Source organism: Camelus bactrianus, chromosome 5 (assembly GCF_048773025.1).
Source record: "Camelus bactrianus isolate YW-2024 breed Bactrian camel chromosome 5, ASM4877302v1, whole genome shotgun sequence".
In the NCBI taxonomy this organism is placed as follows: domain Eukaryota; kingdom Metazoa; phylum Chordata; class Mammalia; order Artiodactyla; family Camelidae; genus Camelus; species Camelus bactrianus.
The window spans coordinates 64,583,222-64,604,038 of NC_133543.1; the positions used below are offsets into that span (position 1 = coordinate 64,583,222).

Here is a 20,817-nt window from a genome sequence, read left to right on the forward strand (position 1 = left end):
ACGCAGAGAAAGACAGGGTTGCAGTTCATATACATTAAACAGTAAAATAATTCAAGGAAAATAACGAAGTGCCAGTTTATTTACTTATATAATATGTCGTCATTATTTGAATTTTTTTTGTTTCCTTTGTATCCTACGTTTGTTTCAACAATGACATTACCTTCTCTTAGTCATCTTTCTTTCTGTATTCTTGGCTTTATTATGTACTCTCATTTCTGTGATAATTATCTACCCCATCATTCTTATAATTGACTTCCCTGTGAAATGGTCCTTCATTTCACTGGTTGTATTACAAACTTTTTTATGGTACTCTCTTTATAAAGTACTGCTGTCTAGTAGAAATATAATGTGAGTCTCATTTGTAATTTTAAATTTACTGGTCAACAATATTAAAAATAAACATTGGAAACTAATTTTAATAATATGTCTGTATTAGTTTGCTAGGACTACCATAATATAGTACCACAGAATGAGTGGCTTAAATAATACAATTTTATTTTCTTCTTAGGCCTCTCCCGTTGGCTTATAGATGGTCATCTTCCCCCTGTGTCCTCACATGGTCTCCTCTCTGTGTTTATGTCCTAATCTCCTCATAAAGCACTAGTCATATTGGATTAGGGCCAACCCTAAAGCTGTCATTTTAATTTAATTACCTTTTTAAAGATCATATTTCCAAATAATCACATTATCAGTGAAATACTTTACTTTCAGTTTTTTACTGTCTTCAAAATCCAGAGTGTATTATAAACTTAAGCATATCTCAATTCAGATGCCAAAGCTTCATCAGAAATATTTTTTCTGTGTTTAGAATTCATAGAATTTACAATTAAAATAGTAGATTCACGTAGGCAAGTTGTTCTAAACTTACTAAAAGTTTTTCAGTAGCAAGAGTTAAGTATCAGTTTTTACATCTCAATTAATTAAAATTAAGTGAAATGTGAAACTCAATTCCCCAGTCACATGAGGTACATTTCAAGTGCTGAAAAGCCACATGTAGCTCACTCGTGGCTACTATATTGGTCAGGGCAGCTCTTGAGTTTCCCTTTCTGCATCCTAATCCTTTGGAGTTAGAGATTTAGTGCTTTCTACAGAAAGGGTGGTTTTTCCCCCCACCTTCCATTTATTCATTCAAATATGTATTAGTTCTTACTCTGTGCGAGGTATTGTATGTAACGGTAGAGATTTAGTTCTCTGTGAAAGGAAGACATTGCTCTGTCTTTTCCATTTCCGAAACTGTCTTTCCTGATAGCATATTTTAACGCTGCAGTTGTAATCCTTTTCCTTCAATGTAGAGTGGTAGGTAATCAAGTACCCTTTACCATCATTGATTCATATTTCATCATACTTCTCATTCCAAACTTCGGATATTTGTCATTCTAACTGGGACTCTTAATACACACCATACCACGTATGATTAAATCCATTCTTTGTTCCTGAACTAATTTAGTAGTGGTTGTATTTGGTATGACTGATAGAGTTACCTCAAAGTTCTAATGGTCCTGGCCTTTTTTCTCCCTTCTTGAAGTGCATAGCAACTGCTTACATCTAGGTCATTGAATTTGTCTACATGTATTGTTGGGTATCATCCCAATTAAGCTGACAGTTAAGATCTCTATCTTATGATTTTATTTGGGGTAGCTGTACATCCCTTGTGACTTGGAAACATGCAGTCATCTTTTTCTTTCTTTTCTTTTTTTCTTTTAAAGAAAGCTTGTCGCTATTTTTCTCCATTAAATCTTTTCCTCTCCTTTTGTTTGCCTTTGGGCCCGAAGCCTTTTGGATGTTAACAGTAGACAAAACAATAATGGCTTCACCTTCTTTTTCTTTCCTCTTTTCTTTATTTTTATGTTCCTTCCTTCACATCCTACCCAACCTCTTCTGCCTCCTCCCACTATTCTCTCTGTTGGGTTTTCCAGAGTACTCCAGCTGGCACATCTCAGGGTCATATCTAGAGGAAGAAAGATCAGGTCTTTGCTTACTGTACCCATCTCGAATCAGCAAACTAATGCTTCTGGTTCCTTTTTCTTTATCTCTTTCCAAATGGCCATGCAAATGCTGGCCTCATTTTGTCCAGTTTCTGTTCCCTTTGGTTTGCCTGTCTGAATTGCTGCTGTATATCCACAGCTCCTTATTCTTTTACCTTCTGCAGCCATATTTCCATTATGTTGGCAGAGGCATAGTCAGTAATGAGAAATGCTGGAAAGAAGTGTATTTTGCCCAAGATCATACAACTTAGCTTAGCAGCAGCTGATTCAAACTGACCCATCAGTCCTTGAATATTACTTTCTCTTCTGCACTTCATTCCAAATTAATAACAACTTAATTTGAGATAGAACTAAAAGGTTCCAACTAATTGTATTATATCCAATGAATCTTTTTTTCTTCCTTTTCATTCTTAACTGACTACAGTGATCTATTTATAAATAAGCAGCCTTGATCCCTTTTGCATTCATGTATGTAAAAAAAGTTGACTATATATAAATATATATATGTATGTATGAATTATATCCACCTACATCCATATATATATATATTGATGTACACTGCATATGTGACCTCTGTTGGTATTTACTCACATAGAAAAAAATTAAATGATTTTTTCTAGGCTCATATTCTACTTGACTGTGGTGAAGACAATGTCTGTAAACCCAAACTGGAAGTTTCTGTAGATAGGTAAGTTTTGCTCCAAATAATAGACAGTATAATGAGAGATTTAAATGGAAGAGCACATTTTTCTATTCGAAGTAATAGTAATGAGAATTAGTTATGTTGAAAGATAATGCATGATTTTTAGTAAAGCTATAAATACTGAGCTTTAAAAGAATGTGCATAATATTTTCACTAGTTTCCTAGGTTAACAGATCTGTTTCCATTCAGCATTGAGTTGTGCGTGTCACAAAGTAACATTATATCCTCTTGAAGACACTCTTAACTAAAGGGCTCTGATTACCATTTTATATGATATATAAATTATAGCAAATACTGTAAGTAGCATGACAAGGCATTAATTCAGCTTTTAGGGAAAAAATTCATTTATGGAATTAATAAGTACAAAGGGATATAAAATTACTTCCGCAGTTGAGATGAGTGATATTGATATGCTAGTGGCATCAGTGTTTTCTTTTGCTTCTGAGAAAAGCATTGGATTTGCACCCAGTGTGCTATTTCCAGTTTTCTGTTGGGCCAGTGAAGTAGTCTTAAAATATCTTAAGACACTGTTGAACATGTCAGTGCTTTGAATGGTCGTGCAGTCTTTTTTCATTGTCTAGATTTGTATTAACTTGTAGTGATCAAAAGAAGATCTATATTGGGGACGACAACCCTCTGACCTTGATTGTTAAGGCCCAGAATCAAGGAGAAGGTGCCTATGAAGCTGAGCTCATTGTTTCCATCCCGCCGCAGGCTGACTTCATTGGGGTTGTCCGCAACAGTGAAGTAAGCAAGCTGCCTCTTTAAAAAATCGAAATGCACTCATAGTTCTCATTAACATTAATGAGCTGCATCCCTACTTAGTGTAGGACAGGCTTAGCCGTTCTACCTACAGCTAAATTGCAAGACAATAGAGTGCCTGTCTTACATAATTCCTTTCAAGCCTAATACTTTGCATAATGCATTGATAGGACATTTTAAAATTGCCAGCTAAGTGCCTGAAACAAGGTCAGCTGGATAAAGTGTCTAAGCCTGTCCATCAAATAATGTGTCAGATGTAATATGGTTATATATCTAAATTCCCTAGGGAATCTTTCAGAAACACTTTTACATTTATATGTGGCAACTGTGCATAATTCTGGTTTCTCTCGTACCCCCCATACCTCAGTTAGATGTATTTGCTTTATAAAGCAAGAAAGATAAACATCAACCTGCACGATACTGTCTAGGAACTTTAAAGTCTTATTATGGCTTCTGGTTTTGTTCTGGTCATTAATTTATTTTCCTTTTGATCCTTTTTCTTTGTCTATCCAAGGCCTTAGCGAGACTGTCCTGTGCATTTAAGACAGAAAACCAAACCCGCCAGGTTGTATGTGACCTTGGAAACCCAATGAAGGCTGGAACTCAAGTAAGACATTTTAATTAAATGAATCTTTTTTTTTGTCTTTTATAGAGAATAGCATATTTTTCTGTGAGTTTGTCCATAGTAAATATTTTTAAATAAATACTTCAAAATAGTGTCTTTAAAATGGTTTTGCTTTAGAATGGAATGATTATCAGAGTTTTGTTTAGATTTGATTAAGATACTAAAGTGATGGGTTGTGCTACTCAATAAGCTACTCTTCAACTTAGCTTTCAGTTTCATAAATGGATGAAACATGGTTTAAACTAAGGACTGAGATGGTAACTTTGATATTTCAAACTAATGCTTTAATGTATCCTCATAGCAACTCTGACAGACACCAAGACTGCCATTCTTAGGTGAGCCAGAATGAGTTCATTAACTAGAAACCTCTGTGGTCATCCTGGTAGGATCAAAGAGCACTGTGGTTGGAGGCTCCCCTTCAGGTGGTGGAGAAGGGGGCCCAGGAGCTTGAGAAGAAGCACTCAGTGGGTCGCTTCTCAAATCCTCCAAAAAGGAAACAAAATACACCTTGTAGAATTCCTAGTATCAAGGGGGAAAAAAGGCAGTATATTTCATGTTACCTTTTCAATTGAATTTCATTTAATAGTACATGGATATTGGTAATTTGAAGGTCTGTGATAATATGAGACCAAGTATTCCATATCTACCCTTAAACAACATCTCTCCCATTAGAGAAGTTTAAGGGTATAAACTTGCAGTGAGTAGTAAATAAGTCTTAGAGCCCTAATGTGCAGCATAGTGATTATGGACCACAGTACTATATGATCATCATCAAACTTGCTAATAGACTAGATCTTAATTATTCCAGCCACAAAAAAGACAGCTATATAATGCGACAGAGGTGTAGACAGAGGTGTAATTATTGCTACAAGGGTAATTGGATAACATTGTATAAATGTATCAGATCAACACTTTGTACATCTTAAATTTACACAGTTATGTGTCAAATAGATTACAAAAAAAATTCCATCTTCCATTAAATATATCTTCCACTAAAAGTAATTATTATTTCTAGGTGTATGGTCTTTTAGGGAAGAGGGCTTGAACAAAGTACTCAGAGTTGCCTTTTTCACATGTGTATAACAGTGTTTCATGAACAGGTGAACAAACTTTTCACTTTTTCCTGTCCTTGTTCTCTCTCTCTCTCACTCACTCCTTATTCAGTATAGATGCTTCCAGGTTAAACCACGTGGTCTGCCCCGGGCTTTGTAAAGTGGAAGGCAGTTTGTCGAAGTCCCGTAAAAGGGCCATTTTTATGTGTCATTTATATGATCCCCAGGAAGCCTGCTTTCTCTTACTTTGTAGCTCAGCTGTTTTCTTAAAAATAACAGCTTTCTGCCGGCAGAAGGATGTTCGGTGTTGGCTGAGTTGTGAGTGGTGTGGAGAAATTCTGCTTCTGGCCCTACTTCTGTCCTTTTTAGCCAAGTTCTCTCACTCTTGTACACCATCCACTTCTCCCTTCCTGCTCCATTAACACAAGTTCAGGTGTCACTTCCTGTCATCACATCCCTTGTGCGTAACTGCTGTACTTTGATTGGATCAACAAACATTTCCTTCTGCATTTCTCGGAAAGTTAATATGAGTTACTACTATAAGAAGGTAATTAGTTAATATTATATGGAGATAGTAGTGAAGAATAGTTACTATTTTAAGGAGATATAGTTGTGATAAATAATCATTGTTAAAAAGGTTCCATTATGGATTGGCCCAAGTGTCTTAAATAGTAGACTTGATAGATGATGAGACTTAATTGTCTTTGCTCAAGTACTTTCTGTTTTATTGTAAGTTCAAAAAACCCTATTTTATTTATTTTTATTTTTTAGATTTATTTTTAGTGGAGGTACTGGGGATTGAACCCAGTACCTCATGCATACTAGCCATGTACTCTACCATTGAGCTATACCCTCCCCACAAAAACCTTATTTTAGAGCATTCTTTTTCCTTTGGACATTGAATTTGAAATTTTACTAATTAGACATTGTTTTAACTAACATTACCATCTTTTTCTCCTCCTTCAGCTTTTAGCTGGTCTTCGTTTCAGTGTGCACCAGCAATCAGAGATGGATACTTCTGTGAAATTTGATTTACAAATCCAAAGGTATGAAAATAACTTTTTTCCATTTACAATAAATATTGAATAAATATTTGTTGTAAATGTTTTATGCAATATACCTAAAGATTGTAGGGTAGAAGAGACTAAAATTTTAGTACTTAACTACAGCATTTTTAAATCAATATTAACATCTTAAGAATAATTTTATTTTCACTTTTGAGTCTGTAAAACAAAACTAAAAGTTAAATAAAACTTAATCATCTTTTTGGTATTAAGCTAGCAAAAATAATTATTTTGATTTATACAGTTTGTCGTTTCTTTATTGCTTTTAATTTGTTCATTTTTAGTTTCACCGCGTTCGCCGTGTATGATTCTGATGATGACTATGCCCAACTCAGTCCTGAATACGTGTTTTTTCTTTTTCAGCTCCAATCTCTTTGACAAAGTAAGCCCAGTTGTATCTCACAGAGTTGACCTTGCTGTTTTAGCTGCTGTTGAGATAAGAGGGTCAGTATGGTCACCCAGTTGAGTATTTCATTCTCAAGATTTAAATTGCTTTAAAAAGTGGTTACTTCTTAGGCTACTCGCTTCTATTGGGTAGTAGACATCTGTGTTCAGTGGAGGTTTCACTGCAGCTATAGCTTCTATAGAAAGAAAAAGGTCCTAGGTGTGTTCCAAAGCCCCACATGTTTATTTGATAATCCTCTGGAAATAAATCAGACGTGGTGACAACAGCAGGCAGAGAATAAGTTTATTGAACTTTTATGCAAATTGACTTAGTCCACTTATTATATTAGATTCAGTAGTTTGCATGTATATGTGCAGGTACACATACACATATAGTTTTTTTTTTTTCTTCTAAATGTGTAGGTTTTCTTTTTCATTAGTTTTCATTTTATTCACTTGGATACAGGGATAAAAATGAACTGACCGTATCATTTTGATATTCATGGTAGGTTTTCTTTGATCATTATTTAGAGTCTCAAGTCCTGATCATATCTTTCTTCCGATTCCAAACTGGGAGCACAAGGAGAACCCTGAGACCGAAGAAGATGTTGGCCCAGTAGTTCAGCACATCTATGAGGTCTGCAGTTGTTGGATGTAACTGATAACATGGTAGCAAGCCAACACAGAGAGGAATGGTTAGGCTACTTAAAAAAAAAGTCTATTTAATTATTATGTAAACTCTGCATAGTTTCAATATGTACCAGAGATTTCTTTGACTTTTTTCCCTAAAGTTCACTCTTTTTAGACTGGTAGCTTCAAGTGGTAAAAGAAAGCAGTTTATACAGATTGTTGTTTAAAACCAATTAGTTCTGCTTGAATACAAGGAATACATCATTGAATATTTTCACTTGGACATTTTTCAATCCTGACTAAAAATTGAAAATGCCTTGAGCAGATCATCAAAATTTTGTCTCTGTAGGAAGAAAATTTTCTATGCCGTCTTATCAGTAACTTTTTTGCGCTTTCCTCCTGTGTTTGTTCTCATGCTGACACACACTGCCCTGCGCAGAGGCAGGTGCTGAGTCTGGTCTCTTCTGCGTAATGATGATCGTGTTGTAATACTGGAGTAGCTATGGAAACTCTGCTGTTATTCAAATCCTGTTGCTTAATGATTCTGAGAGTCAATGTAGGGGAAGGATTATAAAATAATTTTTGCCCAAAGTATTTACATTTTCTTTTCCTCATTAGCTGAGAAACAACGGTCCAAGTTCATTCAGCAAGGCAATGCTAAATCTTCAGTGGCCTTACAAATATAACAATAACACTTTGTTGTACATCCTTCAATATGACATCGATGGGCCAATGAACTGCACTTCAGATATGGAGATCAACCCTTTGAGAATTAAGGTAACGTGCTTGATAGCAGCTCCTTATTCTGATGATATTTTATTGGTTTTCTTTCTAAATCTATAAGAGAAATGCATGAAACAAAACAACTGTTTTAATAATAATCCCATTCTGAAAAATATTTTCATTTATAACCATTACACTATGGATTAAGTTTCTTTGTGTAATGAGTAAGGATGAATTCCATGAAGTCCTAGTGAGCCATTTATTTAGGTAGTGTTTAGTGAGCCTTCGGAGATACTCTTAAGTGACCCAATTTAACTTTGGTTTCATTGCATAGTGGTTTATCTACATGTAATATTGTGTCAGGGGTGCTTGGATGTTGAAATTTTTGTTTTTGGGACAAGCTACAACATTTTATTCTTACCTTTTTTTGACTTACATGACCTAGAAAAATGTCTTTTATGGAATCTGTATACTTTTGGATATACTCATCTCCATCCTAACACATATATTTAGATAAGAAGCTAAAGAAAAATACCATATGGTATCACTCATATGTGGAATCTTAAAAAAAAAAGAAGACACAAATGAACTTATTTACAAAACAGAAACAGACTTACAGACATAAAAAACAAACTTATGGTTACCAGTGGGTAAAAGGGGTGGGAAGGGATAAATTGGGAGTTTGAGATTTGCAGATACTAACTACTGTACATAAAATAGATAAACAATGGGTTTCTTCTATATAGTACAGTGAACTATATCCAATATCTTGTAGTAACCTATAATGAAAAAGAATGTGAAAATGAATATATGTATGTATATGTATAACTGAAACATTATGCTGTACACCAGAAATTGACACAACATTGTAAATTGACTGTACTACAGTAAAAAAAAAATTTTTTTTAAAGAAGCCATTGCACAGTTTGGACTAAGGAAAGTCAAGAAAACAAAACAAAAACCATACACTCATGATTGACACACATCACAGATGTACAGCATGAAATTTCAAGCTGTTTCTATGTATTTTATCAGTTTCCCCTCTAGCTATGCGAGGGGAGAAAATGATGGCCAGGCTGAGGTAACTTTTTCCCATATATTAAGGACTCCAATCTTTATTTTCTGTGCTTATTTTTTGTCTTATTCTAAGTGATGAATTTTCTGTGGAACCAAATTTTCAGTTACTATATTTTAATCACTTATAACAGTTTATGCCAACATGTCAATGCGAAATGTTTTCCATTGTTATTTACCACCAGTTTATTAATGTGATCTTAGATCTCAAATTTGCAAACAACGGAAAAGAATGACACATTTGGTGGGCAGGGTGACCGGAACCATCTCATCACTAAGCGGGATCTCACCCCCAGTGACGGAGATGTTCACACTTTGGTAAGTGCCATTTCAACAACAGGCACTTTAAATATTTTTAAAATACGTGATTATAGAACTGATGCCAAAGAACATTTCAGAAATAACAACAGCTGTGCTGGAAAGATCTCCATATATTTTTATACCATTCACTCCTCTTGCTTTCCTTGTTCCCAATCGAATTAATGCCACATTTTCTTCAAATGATCTACCTTTGTAGATTGCTAATAAAATGTGTTATGTTCAGCTTATTTTTCTGACTGCACTCCTTTAACTGACCTCTTTCTTGGCCTCACCCTAATCTTTGAGGCTTATGTTCAATACTGCAGGAAAAACCCAGAAGGCTTCAACAAAAATGTATTACAAGAATAATTAGCCTTATGATCCACTTTTGTTGAGTCTGTCTAATGACTATAATGTTGTAAAGGCGCTTATCATTTAAGTTTTTAAAATTGAGCAGATATGCCAACCATCAGCTAGCGGAGAACCTGGCATAGTTTTTGATCATTAGCCATCACCAGTTACTTTCACGTCTCCAGATTCCATGGTTCTTCTTATTTCACATTCAGTTCAACTGCTCAGTGACTTTGTGGCAGAATTAATCAGTTCTTCCTTTGTGAAACACCCCTCTTTCCCTACTAGGACACTACTCTCTTTTGGTTCTCCAAGGACCAGAAATGGCCGCTTCTTAGAAATCTCCGTTTCTAGAACTCTAAGCTCAGTAGAGTATTCTGGGGCTCAGATCTCAGATTTCTTGTCCCCTCCACCTACAGTCTCATTAGATCTGTGCTGTCCAGTATTGTAGATGCGTTTTATTTAATTTTTTTTTCTTGGTTAATTGCACTGGCTAGAACCTTCAGAACCATGTTGAATAGAACTGTCATCAGTTGGCATTGTCGTCTGGTTCCTGATCTTAGGAGAAAAGCACCCCTTCTTTCACCAGCACATGTGGTGTTAGCTGTGGGCCTTTCATAGATGCTCTTTATCAGATCAAGGACATTTGCTTCTATTTCTCGTTGTCAACTGAAGGTATCACTGACTAGATAGCACCGTTGTGAGGTATATACATGTGACATGCCTGATGCAGTTTGACTGGCACATAGAAGGTGGTGAATATTTGTTACCTTTGCCTCCAGGTTATTGATAAAAACACTGAATGTGGCAAAGACTATTAACATGCCACCTGATTTCTAGTGTTTGACTTGGAATAACTATTAAAGATTCACTCTGTTTCTTTTTCTGTTCCACAGGCATGTTGTGATCTGATTTTCATGTCTTAAAATCACCATGCTCTGGGTTTGCCTGAAGATTGTTGAGTTCTAGCTATAAAAATAAATATTTTAATATTATAGATCTTATCCTTTTATCAGATCACATTAAAACCACCCCCCTCATAACAAGAAGATCCTTGTACAGACTCAACTGTTAGCCTGTTTATTTTATTAGGTTTGTTTGGGGGAGGTAATTAGGTTTTGTTTATTTATTTAACAGAGGTACTGAGGATTGAACCCAGGACTGCATGCATGCTAGGCATGCACTCTACCACTGAGCTATACCCTCCCCTCCTGCTCATTTTACACATTGTTGCTATAAGGCAGGAGAATCTGGAATCATCTCTTTAGCCTTCATAAAAAACAAGTCAAGTGTCTAATTTTCATATGTTGAAGAGATGATAGAATGACCTTTTCTTTTAAGTAAGTAAGTTTTTTTGGCAGGGCTGTGGAATTGCTGAATGCTTGAAGATTGTCTGCCAGGTGGGGCGACTAGACAGAGGAAAGAGTGCGATCCTGTATGTAAAGTCTCTGCTGTGGACTGAGACCTTTATGAATGTAAGTGGACAGATGCGGCATTCAGCAATCTTACCCATTTTTTCAAAGAAATAAAAAAGGCCTGACATCTAGGAAATCATTTTATTGTTACTTTACACAGAAGGAAAACCAGAATCACTCATATTCTCTGAAGTCATCTGCTTCATTCAATGTCATAGAGTTTCCTTATAAGAACCTTCCAATTGAGGACCTCTTCAACTCTACATTAGTAAGTCATTGATTTGGAGAACTGGAATAGATGCACTCATTTCAATACCATGGATATTTTTAAATTTTATTTTGAATAATGGCAGTCTAACTGTTTTGATAATGTAAAGCAGTTGAGTTATTTGAGTGGATTATTACCTAATTTAATAATACTCTTTTACTCCCCCATCCCAGAATTATTAAAGGTAGACTTTTACTTTAACATCTTATCCTATTTAAGACTCTAAGCATATACTAAATTTCATGGGGGAAAATTTGGGAAATTTCTCCCCACAAAGTTCGAAAGGCTGAAATTAACTGCACTAAGTGAGGGCATTTTAAAGATCTTTAATTTGAGGATGAAAATGGGGCCAACACATCATAAACTGGGGTGGATTATTTGAAAATCATTTCAGAGGCAGCCAGAGGTTAAGCTGTTCAGAGTTGTGTGTGTGTGTATGCTACTGATACAAAATATATGATCAAAAATTATCATATACAAGAAAAGAAAATAATGTAACGTTAAAATAAAATATAATAGACATTCAGATATTTGTTGGATGATTCAGTGAACTATTTTTAAAACTCAAGAACTTTTTCCCCCAACAGGTTACCACTAATGTCACCTGGGGCATTCAGCCAGCACCCATGCCTGTGCCTGTGTGGGTGATCATTTTAGCAGTTCTAGCAGGATTGTTGTTACTGGCTGTTTTGGTATTTGTCATGTACAGGGTAAGTCATGGACTTAAGAAGAGAGGGAGGGAGGGGAAGCAGAAGAAAAGGAGAAGGGAGGGAGGAAAGGAAGGAAAACTGGAAAAGAAGGGAGGGAACGAAGAAAGAGACCTTTAATGATGATGCACGATGAGCATTCCATATCATTTGAAGGAAGAAAAACTGTGCTAGTGCCCTTTAAAATGTCTTGGTCGTAATACGGCCCCTCAGAATACTTCTAATATTCTTCATTGATGTGGCAGTAACGTTAGTTTTTCTTCAACTGACAGATGGGCTTTTTTAAACGTGTCCGGCCGCCTCAAGAAGAACAAGAAAGGGAACAGCTTCAGCCTCATGAAAATGGGGAAGGAAACTCAGAAACTTAACTGTAATTTTTAAGTGATGCTTCATCCTGACCCACTAGAAGTAACCACTTCACTATAGATTTTGATTTCCTTCATGAGGAATGAAATTCCAAGACTGTACTGCTGATGGTGCCCATTGGTATTAACCACAAAGTGAGAGCAATATTTGTCGACCTTTTCATTATGATTAAGTTCAGACACACATTTAATACACACCCACTGACTTGTGTTTTTAGGTATTTAAATAATAACATTTTAAGTGATAGCTCTTCTTCAGTGTACATAGGACAGGTAGTGCCTGAGTTACCACTTTATATAAAATAGTACCTCCTACAATTATTGTTTCTGATTTTGTATGTTGCATTTTGTTTGTTGTTGTTTTTGTTGTTTTAAAGCAATCTAAATTTGGACCTTAGGATCCACATCTTTTGTACAGATACTTAATGTTAATTAATACACATTACACTACAATTGAGTTTTCAAGCTACCTTTTTACCTGCATAACGTTGGATTTTAATATTCCCTACGTGGTGGAACTTTAAGAAAAAGAGAAGTACGATCCCATTTAAACTCTTTCCTGTAATAGCAAAGGTACAGTTTTTTTGTTTGTTTTAATATGAAGTCTGGGGACAATTGCTATTAAATTTTTATTTATATTTTTATCCACAATCCATTTTATTGCATTTTATTTTGTACGAGTTTAAGTTCTCTTTCAAATCCTTCAAGTCAACTTATGCTAAAAATTAGTTCTATTATCAAAAAAATGCCTCTTTTGTATAATAGTTTAATTTCTGCCAAACATCGTGATGCTTAAAGCCATATGGAGTTAGAAATCATTTCCAAAGTATGTTTATTCCATTGCATTTGTCTGGCTATATATAATACCAAAAAAAAAAAGCATTTAAATTAAAAGGCTACATTTGTAGTTCTTTGATAGAGTTGCTTATTAACAGTTTGTTCTTCAATTACAGCAAGAGTTTCTAGTTGGGATTAATTTATTTTCCTCCTATATATGTGTTTTCCCTTACATTTCCAAAACTGTTACTGAGAATGTGTCAAGATCATAGAGGAAGTTTTACAACTTACAGGAACCTGCACTCAACCTCCCAACCCCACGAGAAATGTGTGCAATTGACATTCTTAAAGCAGCTCAGTGGTTTACTTCTAGCAATAGCGTGATGCTACTCAGGTGGACATTATCTCGGTTTAAGCAAGGCGTAACATGAAAAACCAGTCTGAGTGATCAAAACCACTTCTTAAAGGTTATTTTATAAGCAACTCAAGTTATTGGAAACCTTTTAAAACTTTCTTAGGTTTATTAACATAAATTACTTTTCTAGGATCTTTTAATAAAAGCTGTAGAGGTGGCAAGTGGTAGTTTTATAAGCCTGTGGGGTGTTGAATCTTTTAGAGGATTATGTGAATTATTCACAGTTCCTCAAGGCCTGAGGATAACGATTAATTATGCCTATTTTTGTGCAATTACATCATGTTGTGCATTAAAGATTGAGAGTTTAATAGCTTTTTAATCGTTGTCTTCATTAGGCAATGATAAATATTTCCCTTAAATAATTGAATATTTTGCTATGTTTTAAAAATAATGAAATTTATCTTGCAATGTCTTGTGTTATAACTCCTTATGCAAGCGGCTAAGCTAGAACATATTCATAAAATAGAGGCGCGTGTAGGTGAGTTATACAAGTTAGAACATATACAAGACCCTATATTTAGCTTTAGTGATTTTCAAAATTAATAGGTATTGTAATATAGATTTTATTAGTAGCTTAAAAGGTCTTAGTCATATTCAGTAAGTATTTTTATTACCAATAAATTTGAAGTTTTTTAAGGAATAAGTATTTTTATCTTAGGGCCTGCCACCAGATAGTCACTAAGTTGGTCTCTTAACAATGTTAACCTTACCTGTTTTCCCACCTAATAGCAGTCATTCCTGAAAATTATCTGTTAGATAGAAAGTCACTCTTTCCAAATATGTTACTATTTGTTTTTGCACAATCTATTCCTCTTACGATGCCCTCTTATCTCAAGGTACAATCTCTTATGGGAGATTGAAGGAGGAGCCTAGACAGCTTAGTTGGGAGAGCATTAGCGTAGAGGCAACTGGAGGATGTTACATGGAAATTAACATAATGTTTTAAATTGCTTTTATGAAATGTAGTTTCAAGCAATAGTATTTTCTTTTTAAAAAAGTGAAGATTTAATATCTCACAAAAGTATGATCGGAGTATGATTTAAAAACCTAGTCTTTGATGAGAATATTTGGGAAAATGTTGCGATTCTTGTTACCCTAAAGTAGCATGTGAATGTTCTGGTTAAAACATCAAAAAATAGTCACTGCCGTGTTTGTGATTTTTTTTTGATAATTGAAATCCATTTTGAGTGTAAAATTCTTATAATCTGATTCAGTTTAAGAAAACACATATGGTTGGGGTCAGATAATATTTGAAACAGTTGATATTGATAAGACATATTGATACTGTTGTTGATTTCTTATATAAGCATTTGTTTCAGAATTGCTATTTTGGGAAATATTTGTGTGAAGGCTGCCCTTTCCTTTTCTTCCCTTTACCTTTTTCTTGTGATTAGTGATTATTGTAATTCTGATTAAGTTCTTAATACTGAGGTGGAGAACAATTAATCAAATATTAGTGCCACAGTTCTACCTGTGTTACAAAACTAGTTATTCATAGTAAATTCTCATTAATACTTTATATTTATATAAAGAGAAAATTCCAGTATTAGTTAAAGAGACTATACTGACTTCTTTAATGAAGGCTGTGAAAGATTTTTGATAGTGAATCATGATCCTAGGAGAGAGATTTATGTGGCAAAGGCATGTAATAGATCAGCTGATTTTTTTAATAAGGCAAATCTGCAAGTTGGTAAACGTTCCTTTGTTGCAGAATGTAGTGCTGAGCTTGGTGAAGAGTAAGTCATTCTTGGAATACTTGTATGTGACTGTTGCCTATTTCAGTGTCACCATGTTTGTGTTCTTGGATAGCTTGTATATGTGATGTTTGATTAATAAGGAAAAAAATGTAAAATTCGGAAATTGAACATAGTATCTCCAAAATCATGAATGAAATGACTTGATAGTGTTTTGGAGAGTATCCCTTTTAACTTGTTGGTAGGCTAGTTTGAATGATGAACCTATGGACATGTAGCATGCATATATGCTTGTATTTCCTTGTAATTTCTGGTATATAATGAACTTCTTGGGAGAGGTACTGAATCTTTGATTTTTGTTGTCATTCATCTCAAGTGCAATATAACAATATAACCAAACCTAGATAATTTCAAAGTCATTCTTAATTTAGTAAACCTAATCTAAAGGGAGATTTGTTAGTGTTTTTGTTAGCAGGAAGGAGTGATTTTGCTATGGATATACAAATGAAGTTACTTACCCTTAAAAGGTCTGTTACACACTTTATTTCAGGTTGGCAGTGAACTGTTCCCTGCTGGTTTTTAAACACTTCATGGTATCTTAAAGTAACTGTGTATGTCAATTAATTTGCTACCTAAGTAACATAGAAAGTAATTTTCTTTGTGTAGCTCTCTTGTGATCACCCACATTGGGTTAGACATAAAAGAGTGTGTCCTAAAATTTGTCATTTGCTAACTTGATTTGAGTTAGTGAAAACTGGTTCAGTGTTCTGCTTAGTTTCCAGTGTGTAACTTGTGTCTGTTCAATAAAAACTTGATCATATGGTGCCACTTTTGTGCATGGACTTTATATTTTCCTTCTATGCTGTTGTTTTGCTTTGTTTTTTAATCATATGAGCCAGCAGTAATGCACTAAAAGGATGACCTCAAAGAGGTGACATAACTCTCTAAAAGTCCAAATTCTTAAGTCCAATTCTGGAAGCTCAGCAAACCCCAAAAAGGATAATTGCAAATAACACCATCTGTGCAGGTCATGGTCAAATTGCTAAAAACCACAAGTTGGAAGGGGTTGACCTCACCCTCTTCATGCTGTTAACTATGCCCAGAGGGTTCATGACTTGTCCGAAGCAGTAACTGGCAGGATTGGGACTAAAGCTTACCTATTCAAACACCTAGTCCAGTGAGCTTTCTGCTGTGCAACACTGCCTGGATTGCTAGTCACAGTTTATAAACTAGATTCGTCTGAGTATCAGTTGGTGCACCACCAATGCTTTTCCAATTGCAGTTGACTCTTGAGCAGCAGAGTTTGAACTGCATGGGTCCATCTCTACGTGGATTTTTTCAGCAGTAAATAGTTATACTGCCTGAGCCTTGCTTGGTTGAATCCCTAAATGTGGAATTTTGGACACGGAGGAGCCACGGATACAGAGGGCCAACTGTAAATTACACTGGGGTTTTCAACTGCGCCAGAGGGTCGTAGCCCCTAACCTGTGTGTTCAAGGGTCAACGGTAATATTTTGACTCACTTTCTAAACTGTTCTGAACTGCCTGGAGAGTTATATAGTTAGATTCCCTTTTATACTCAGGTTTACTTTGCTTGTTGGACTCATTTGCTGAAGCATAACAAATGTATAAATTGGTCTTGTTTTAATAAAAAGAGGACTTAGATTCTGAATTTGAACTTTACACAGTAACTTACCTTCATGTTATTAAAATAACAATTTGTTTCAAAGTAAATCTCAAAGATTTTCTTTCTACACCATTTCTTAGATATTAGAGTGTTGAAATGGAATCTTTAGGGATTACTTTTTAGACAGTCTTGTATTCAGAATATTAATTTGTTATTACAAAGTTACAAAAAGCACTAAGTGATGTGTAAATGTAGTAGTAGTTAATTTGAAGACTTACACTCTCCACTTTAGTAACAGAAATGATTCTTGATCTTGGGGAGGGTATATGGTAAGTTTACCATAGGAGGCAGGAAAGTTCTGGTGGCTTATAATTGTTCTCATCTTTGAACAGTGCAGTTAAAGTTCTTTTTGAGATTATGAGTTATCTGCTCCCAACATACCATGGCAAGACAAGCGTATGGTAATAATTATAGACATTCTAGTTCAAAAAAGGGAAAAAATACAAAGAAAAAGAAGTCGCTAGTCCCAAGCAATTACAAAATCCAGCTGAGCAAACTACATTTGGTTTCAAAGTCTGTAAACAATTCTCTGTGGCTCGTGATTTCTCCTGAGGTTCTCTTTTTTCCCTATGAAACATAGCACATGTTTGCAAATCAGTAGTATTATCAGTTTGTTTCTACGGGCAAAATTATGTGGGTTCAATATGCTTCTTCATTTTGTACACTACCCCTTTAGACCTAACTCGCAGTGTTTCTGCTGATATAAAATTAAGAAGAACTTTGTGGATCTCTTGTGTATGTCAAAGATACTCACTCTGTTAGACCAGAGGCTACTCCACAGAGCTTTCTCAAATAATCTCATCTCTACTTTTGCCTTCTGTTGAGGTATCTGAGGGGAATCTATGAGTCACATACAATCTCTTCAAAGAAAAAATTTTGAGATATTAGCAAAAGTTTGTACAGTCTCTGTGTTCTCTCAAGAGTAAACTCTCTTGAAAATAAATCTCTTAATTTTAGCATCTTCTGCAATCTAGATATGTTGAAAATTTCCCAAATCACAAAGTCCTGGTTTCTTGTGTTCTCTTTTTTAAAGATTCGTATCTATTTAATGAATTTAGATACTTAATGTCAAGACACACAAAAGTGAGGTCGGAGGGCTTGGCACATTGGCAGCCCCTCAGCAGTCTTGTCCCTAAAACAATCCAGGCTTTTGAAAATCTAGACCTGATCTTGGAGTAAACTCCCAAGTCCTGAGCATTTTAATCTAGGTTTAGCTGGCTCCATCACTTCCCACCACATACCGGGCCATCCCAGCTGGAGTGTGCCTAATGAAATCTTTTCCCCCCAGCCACCACACTTGGAGCAAATTTGTTAGGGGGCAGGAGGATTGTGGGAAATACCTGAACTGCCATAGATAAAACTGCCCACTGTTTGACACACAGTAGGTAATCCATGCATGCTGACCCCAGAGAATCTTAATGATTTACATGCCTGTTACCTAAGAAGGACCCTTAAACCCAGAGTTGAATAACTGTTTGAATCACCTGACCCACTTTGGTTAAAAATTCCAAACTGTCTTTGTCTCTAGTATGGATAACCGTACCTGGGTAAATGATTCTTATTCAAAGAAATACAAATTTTAACTTCGTTCAACCTTTTTAACAGTCCTTTCATTTTCCAGTTCAATTTAAATGGTTCACTGTTGAATAAAAGCAGAAGTGTTGGAGGAATAGTCATAATTTAAGGAAACAGTTGATTACTAAAATTACAGATCGTATTTCCAAAAAGGTAAATATTCTTACCCCTTAAATGTGTACTTAATAAATATTTTAATATTTATTATGTATTAATTAATTAATTAAAGGAAGTCTGCCATCTACCTCACATAGTCCATTCTGGCTTGCCCTTGTCCTTGCCCTTGTCTCTGAAAACACTGTGTACAGGGGCAGCCAGCGACAGTCCATCAGTGCATCGTACCGCTCCTCGCTCTGCTGCATGAACTCCTTGCTGGCCTCAGTCACATCCAGCTCGGCTTGCGGTGTGCATCATCATCTCCAACTTCTTCCTATGTGTGCATGGTGCTCTGAGTATAGCCTTACTTGGGATACCTGTAGCTGCGGCTGCCCGTGTTCTGGTCGTAGCCCCCCAGGCATAGTGGTTCTGGTAATACTGCAGCTGTAACTGCACCTCTAACTATATTCCACTGACTTCACACGGCTTACTTTAGGGATTGCCATGCTTGGCCCCATCCGTTTAGACCCCAGTTCCACTACTCCTTGGCACTCTGTCAGGGTTCCCTTCTGTTCCAGTTCATGCAGGAATTTCACAAAGCCACAGCGCTTAGACACACCTGTCTGGTTGAAAACACCTTGCCTCCTTAGCAGAAGAGATGGATGTTGACAAACAATTCTTACAGCATGCCATCATCCACAAGTTGGGTCAGCCCCCTCAACCCCCCACAAAAAGGGGGTACTCAGGCTATTATCTGGTTATTTCCCATAAGTGATACGGTTCAACTTAAAATGTTTTTCAGGTGTGGCTTGTGGAAGAAAACTTCTTAGCTGTGGCCAAATCTGTTTGTTCTACAAAGCAGAGGCCAGCTGGGATCCCAGTGAGGTTGTTTTGGATAATGTTGGTGCTCATCAAGTTCTCCCCTGTGACGGCAAAGGCTCTGGAGATGAAGTTCTCATCCATGTAGGGCTCCAGGCCACCCACTTACGGCCTCCATGGAATTGCGGTAAGTTTTGCAGTCAGGAAATGTGATTCTTTCTACTTTCTTCTTCTTTTTTTACTTTCTTCTTATTTTTTGAGATTGTTTTGGCTATTAAGGGTCCCAAGCAATTCCACATGAAATTTAGAATCACCCTGTCAGTTTCTACAATGATGTCAGCTGGGTTTCTGTTGAGTATTGTATTGATTCTGTAGATCAGTTCAGGGACTGTTGCCATCTTAACAATATTAAATTTTCTGATTCACGAACATGGGATGTTTTTCCATTAATTTAGATCCTCTTTAATTGCTTGAACAATGTTTTATAGTTTTCAGAGAATAAATTTTACACTTCCTTTAAGTTGATTCCTATGTATTTTATTCTTTTTGATGTTACTATAAATTAAAATCACTTTCTCATAATTGCTTTTATTTTTGGATTGTTCATTGCAAGTGTATGGAAATACAAAATTTTTTGGTATATTGATCTTGCATCTTGCAATCTTTTTGAAATTGTTTATTCTAATAGTTTTTGAGTAGCTTTCTTAGGATTTTCTATATGCAAGATTATTTCACCTCCAAATAGAGATAGTTTTCCTTCTTTCTTTCCAATCTGGATAGTTTTTGTTTCTTTTTCTTGCCTGATTGACTGATTGCTTTTGCTAGATACTCCAGCACTTCTAATTCTAATGTTGAATAGAAGTGGTGAGAGTAGATGTGCTTGTCTTGTTCCTGAATGAAAAAGCATTTACTCTTTCATTATTAATTACGAAGTTATTCGTGGGTTTTTGTGGATGCTCTTTATCAGTTTGTAGAAGCTCCATTCTAGTTTGTTGAGCATTTTTATCATGAAAAGGTATTGGATTTTGTCAGATGCTTTTCATTTGTTTGTTGAGATAATCACTTGGCTTTCTTTGTTTTTAAAGATGTAATGACATATAAATGCACATGAAAAAACGCTATGTGTTAATCAGTTGATGAAAATGTTGAGACTAGAGGCCCCAGGAACCTAACTCTATTCCTCTAGGAACAAAGGTTCAGTATTTGCTAATTTAGTGTTTGCAGTGACTTTATAGAACCTAACTATCAAGAAAAAGAACTGATTACATATAAAATAAAATTTTATCTACATTATAAAAAATATACAGGTGAAACAGAACAATCATACATAACATTAACGAAGTAAC

At 35.5% G+C, this 20,817-nt stretch overlaps 1 protein-coding gene and 1 pseudogene across 3 annotated transcripts in view; one reads left to right on the forward strand and one right to left on the reverse strand.

Annotated features, from left to right (window-relative positions):
• The window catches only part of ITGAV (integrin subunit alpha V), a 77,784-nt gene extending 61,665 nt beyond the window's left edge, over positions 1-16,119 (forward strand). For all 3 annotated transcript variants that reach the window (XM_045520424.2, XM_010960014.3, XM_074364007.1), the window contains 12 exons: positions 2,606-2,673; positions 3,288-3,435; positions 3,965-4,057; positions 6,094-6,173; positions 6,555-6,635; positions 7,107-7,212; positions 7,824-7,982; positions 9,207-9,320; positions 11,015-11,128; positions 11,229-11,336; positions 11,924-12,046; positions 12,316-16,119. In XM_045520424.2, the coding sequence (XP_045376380.2) occupies positions 2,606-2,673; positions 3,288-3,435; positions 3,965-4,057; positions 6,094-6,173; positions 6,555-6,635; positions 7,107-7,212; positions 7,824-7,982; positions 9,207-9,320; positions 11,015-11,128; positions 11,229-11,336; positions 11,924-12,046; positions 12,316-12,411 (1,290 nt within the window). In that variant the 3' untranslated portion in view covers positions 12,412-16,119. The remainder of the gene's footprint in view (positions 1-2,605; positions 2,674-3,287; positions 3,436-3,964; positions 4,058-6,093; positions 6,174-6,554; positions 6,636-7,106; positions 7,213-7,823; positions 7,983-9,206; positions 9,321-11,014; positions 11,129-11,228; positions 11,337-11,923; positions 12,047-12,315) is intronic.
• A 1,283-nt stretch (positions 16,120-17,402) lies between these two features.
• On the reverse strand, positions 17,403-19,340 carry LOC141577726 (tRNA selenocysteine 1-associated protein 1 pseudogene; annotated as a pseudogene).
• Positions 19,341-20,817: the final 1,477 nt, after the last annotated feature.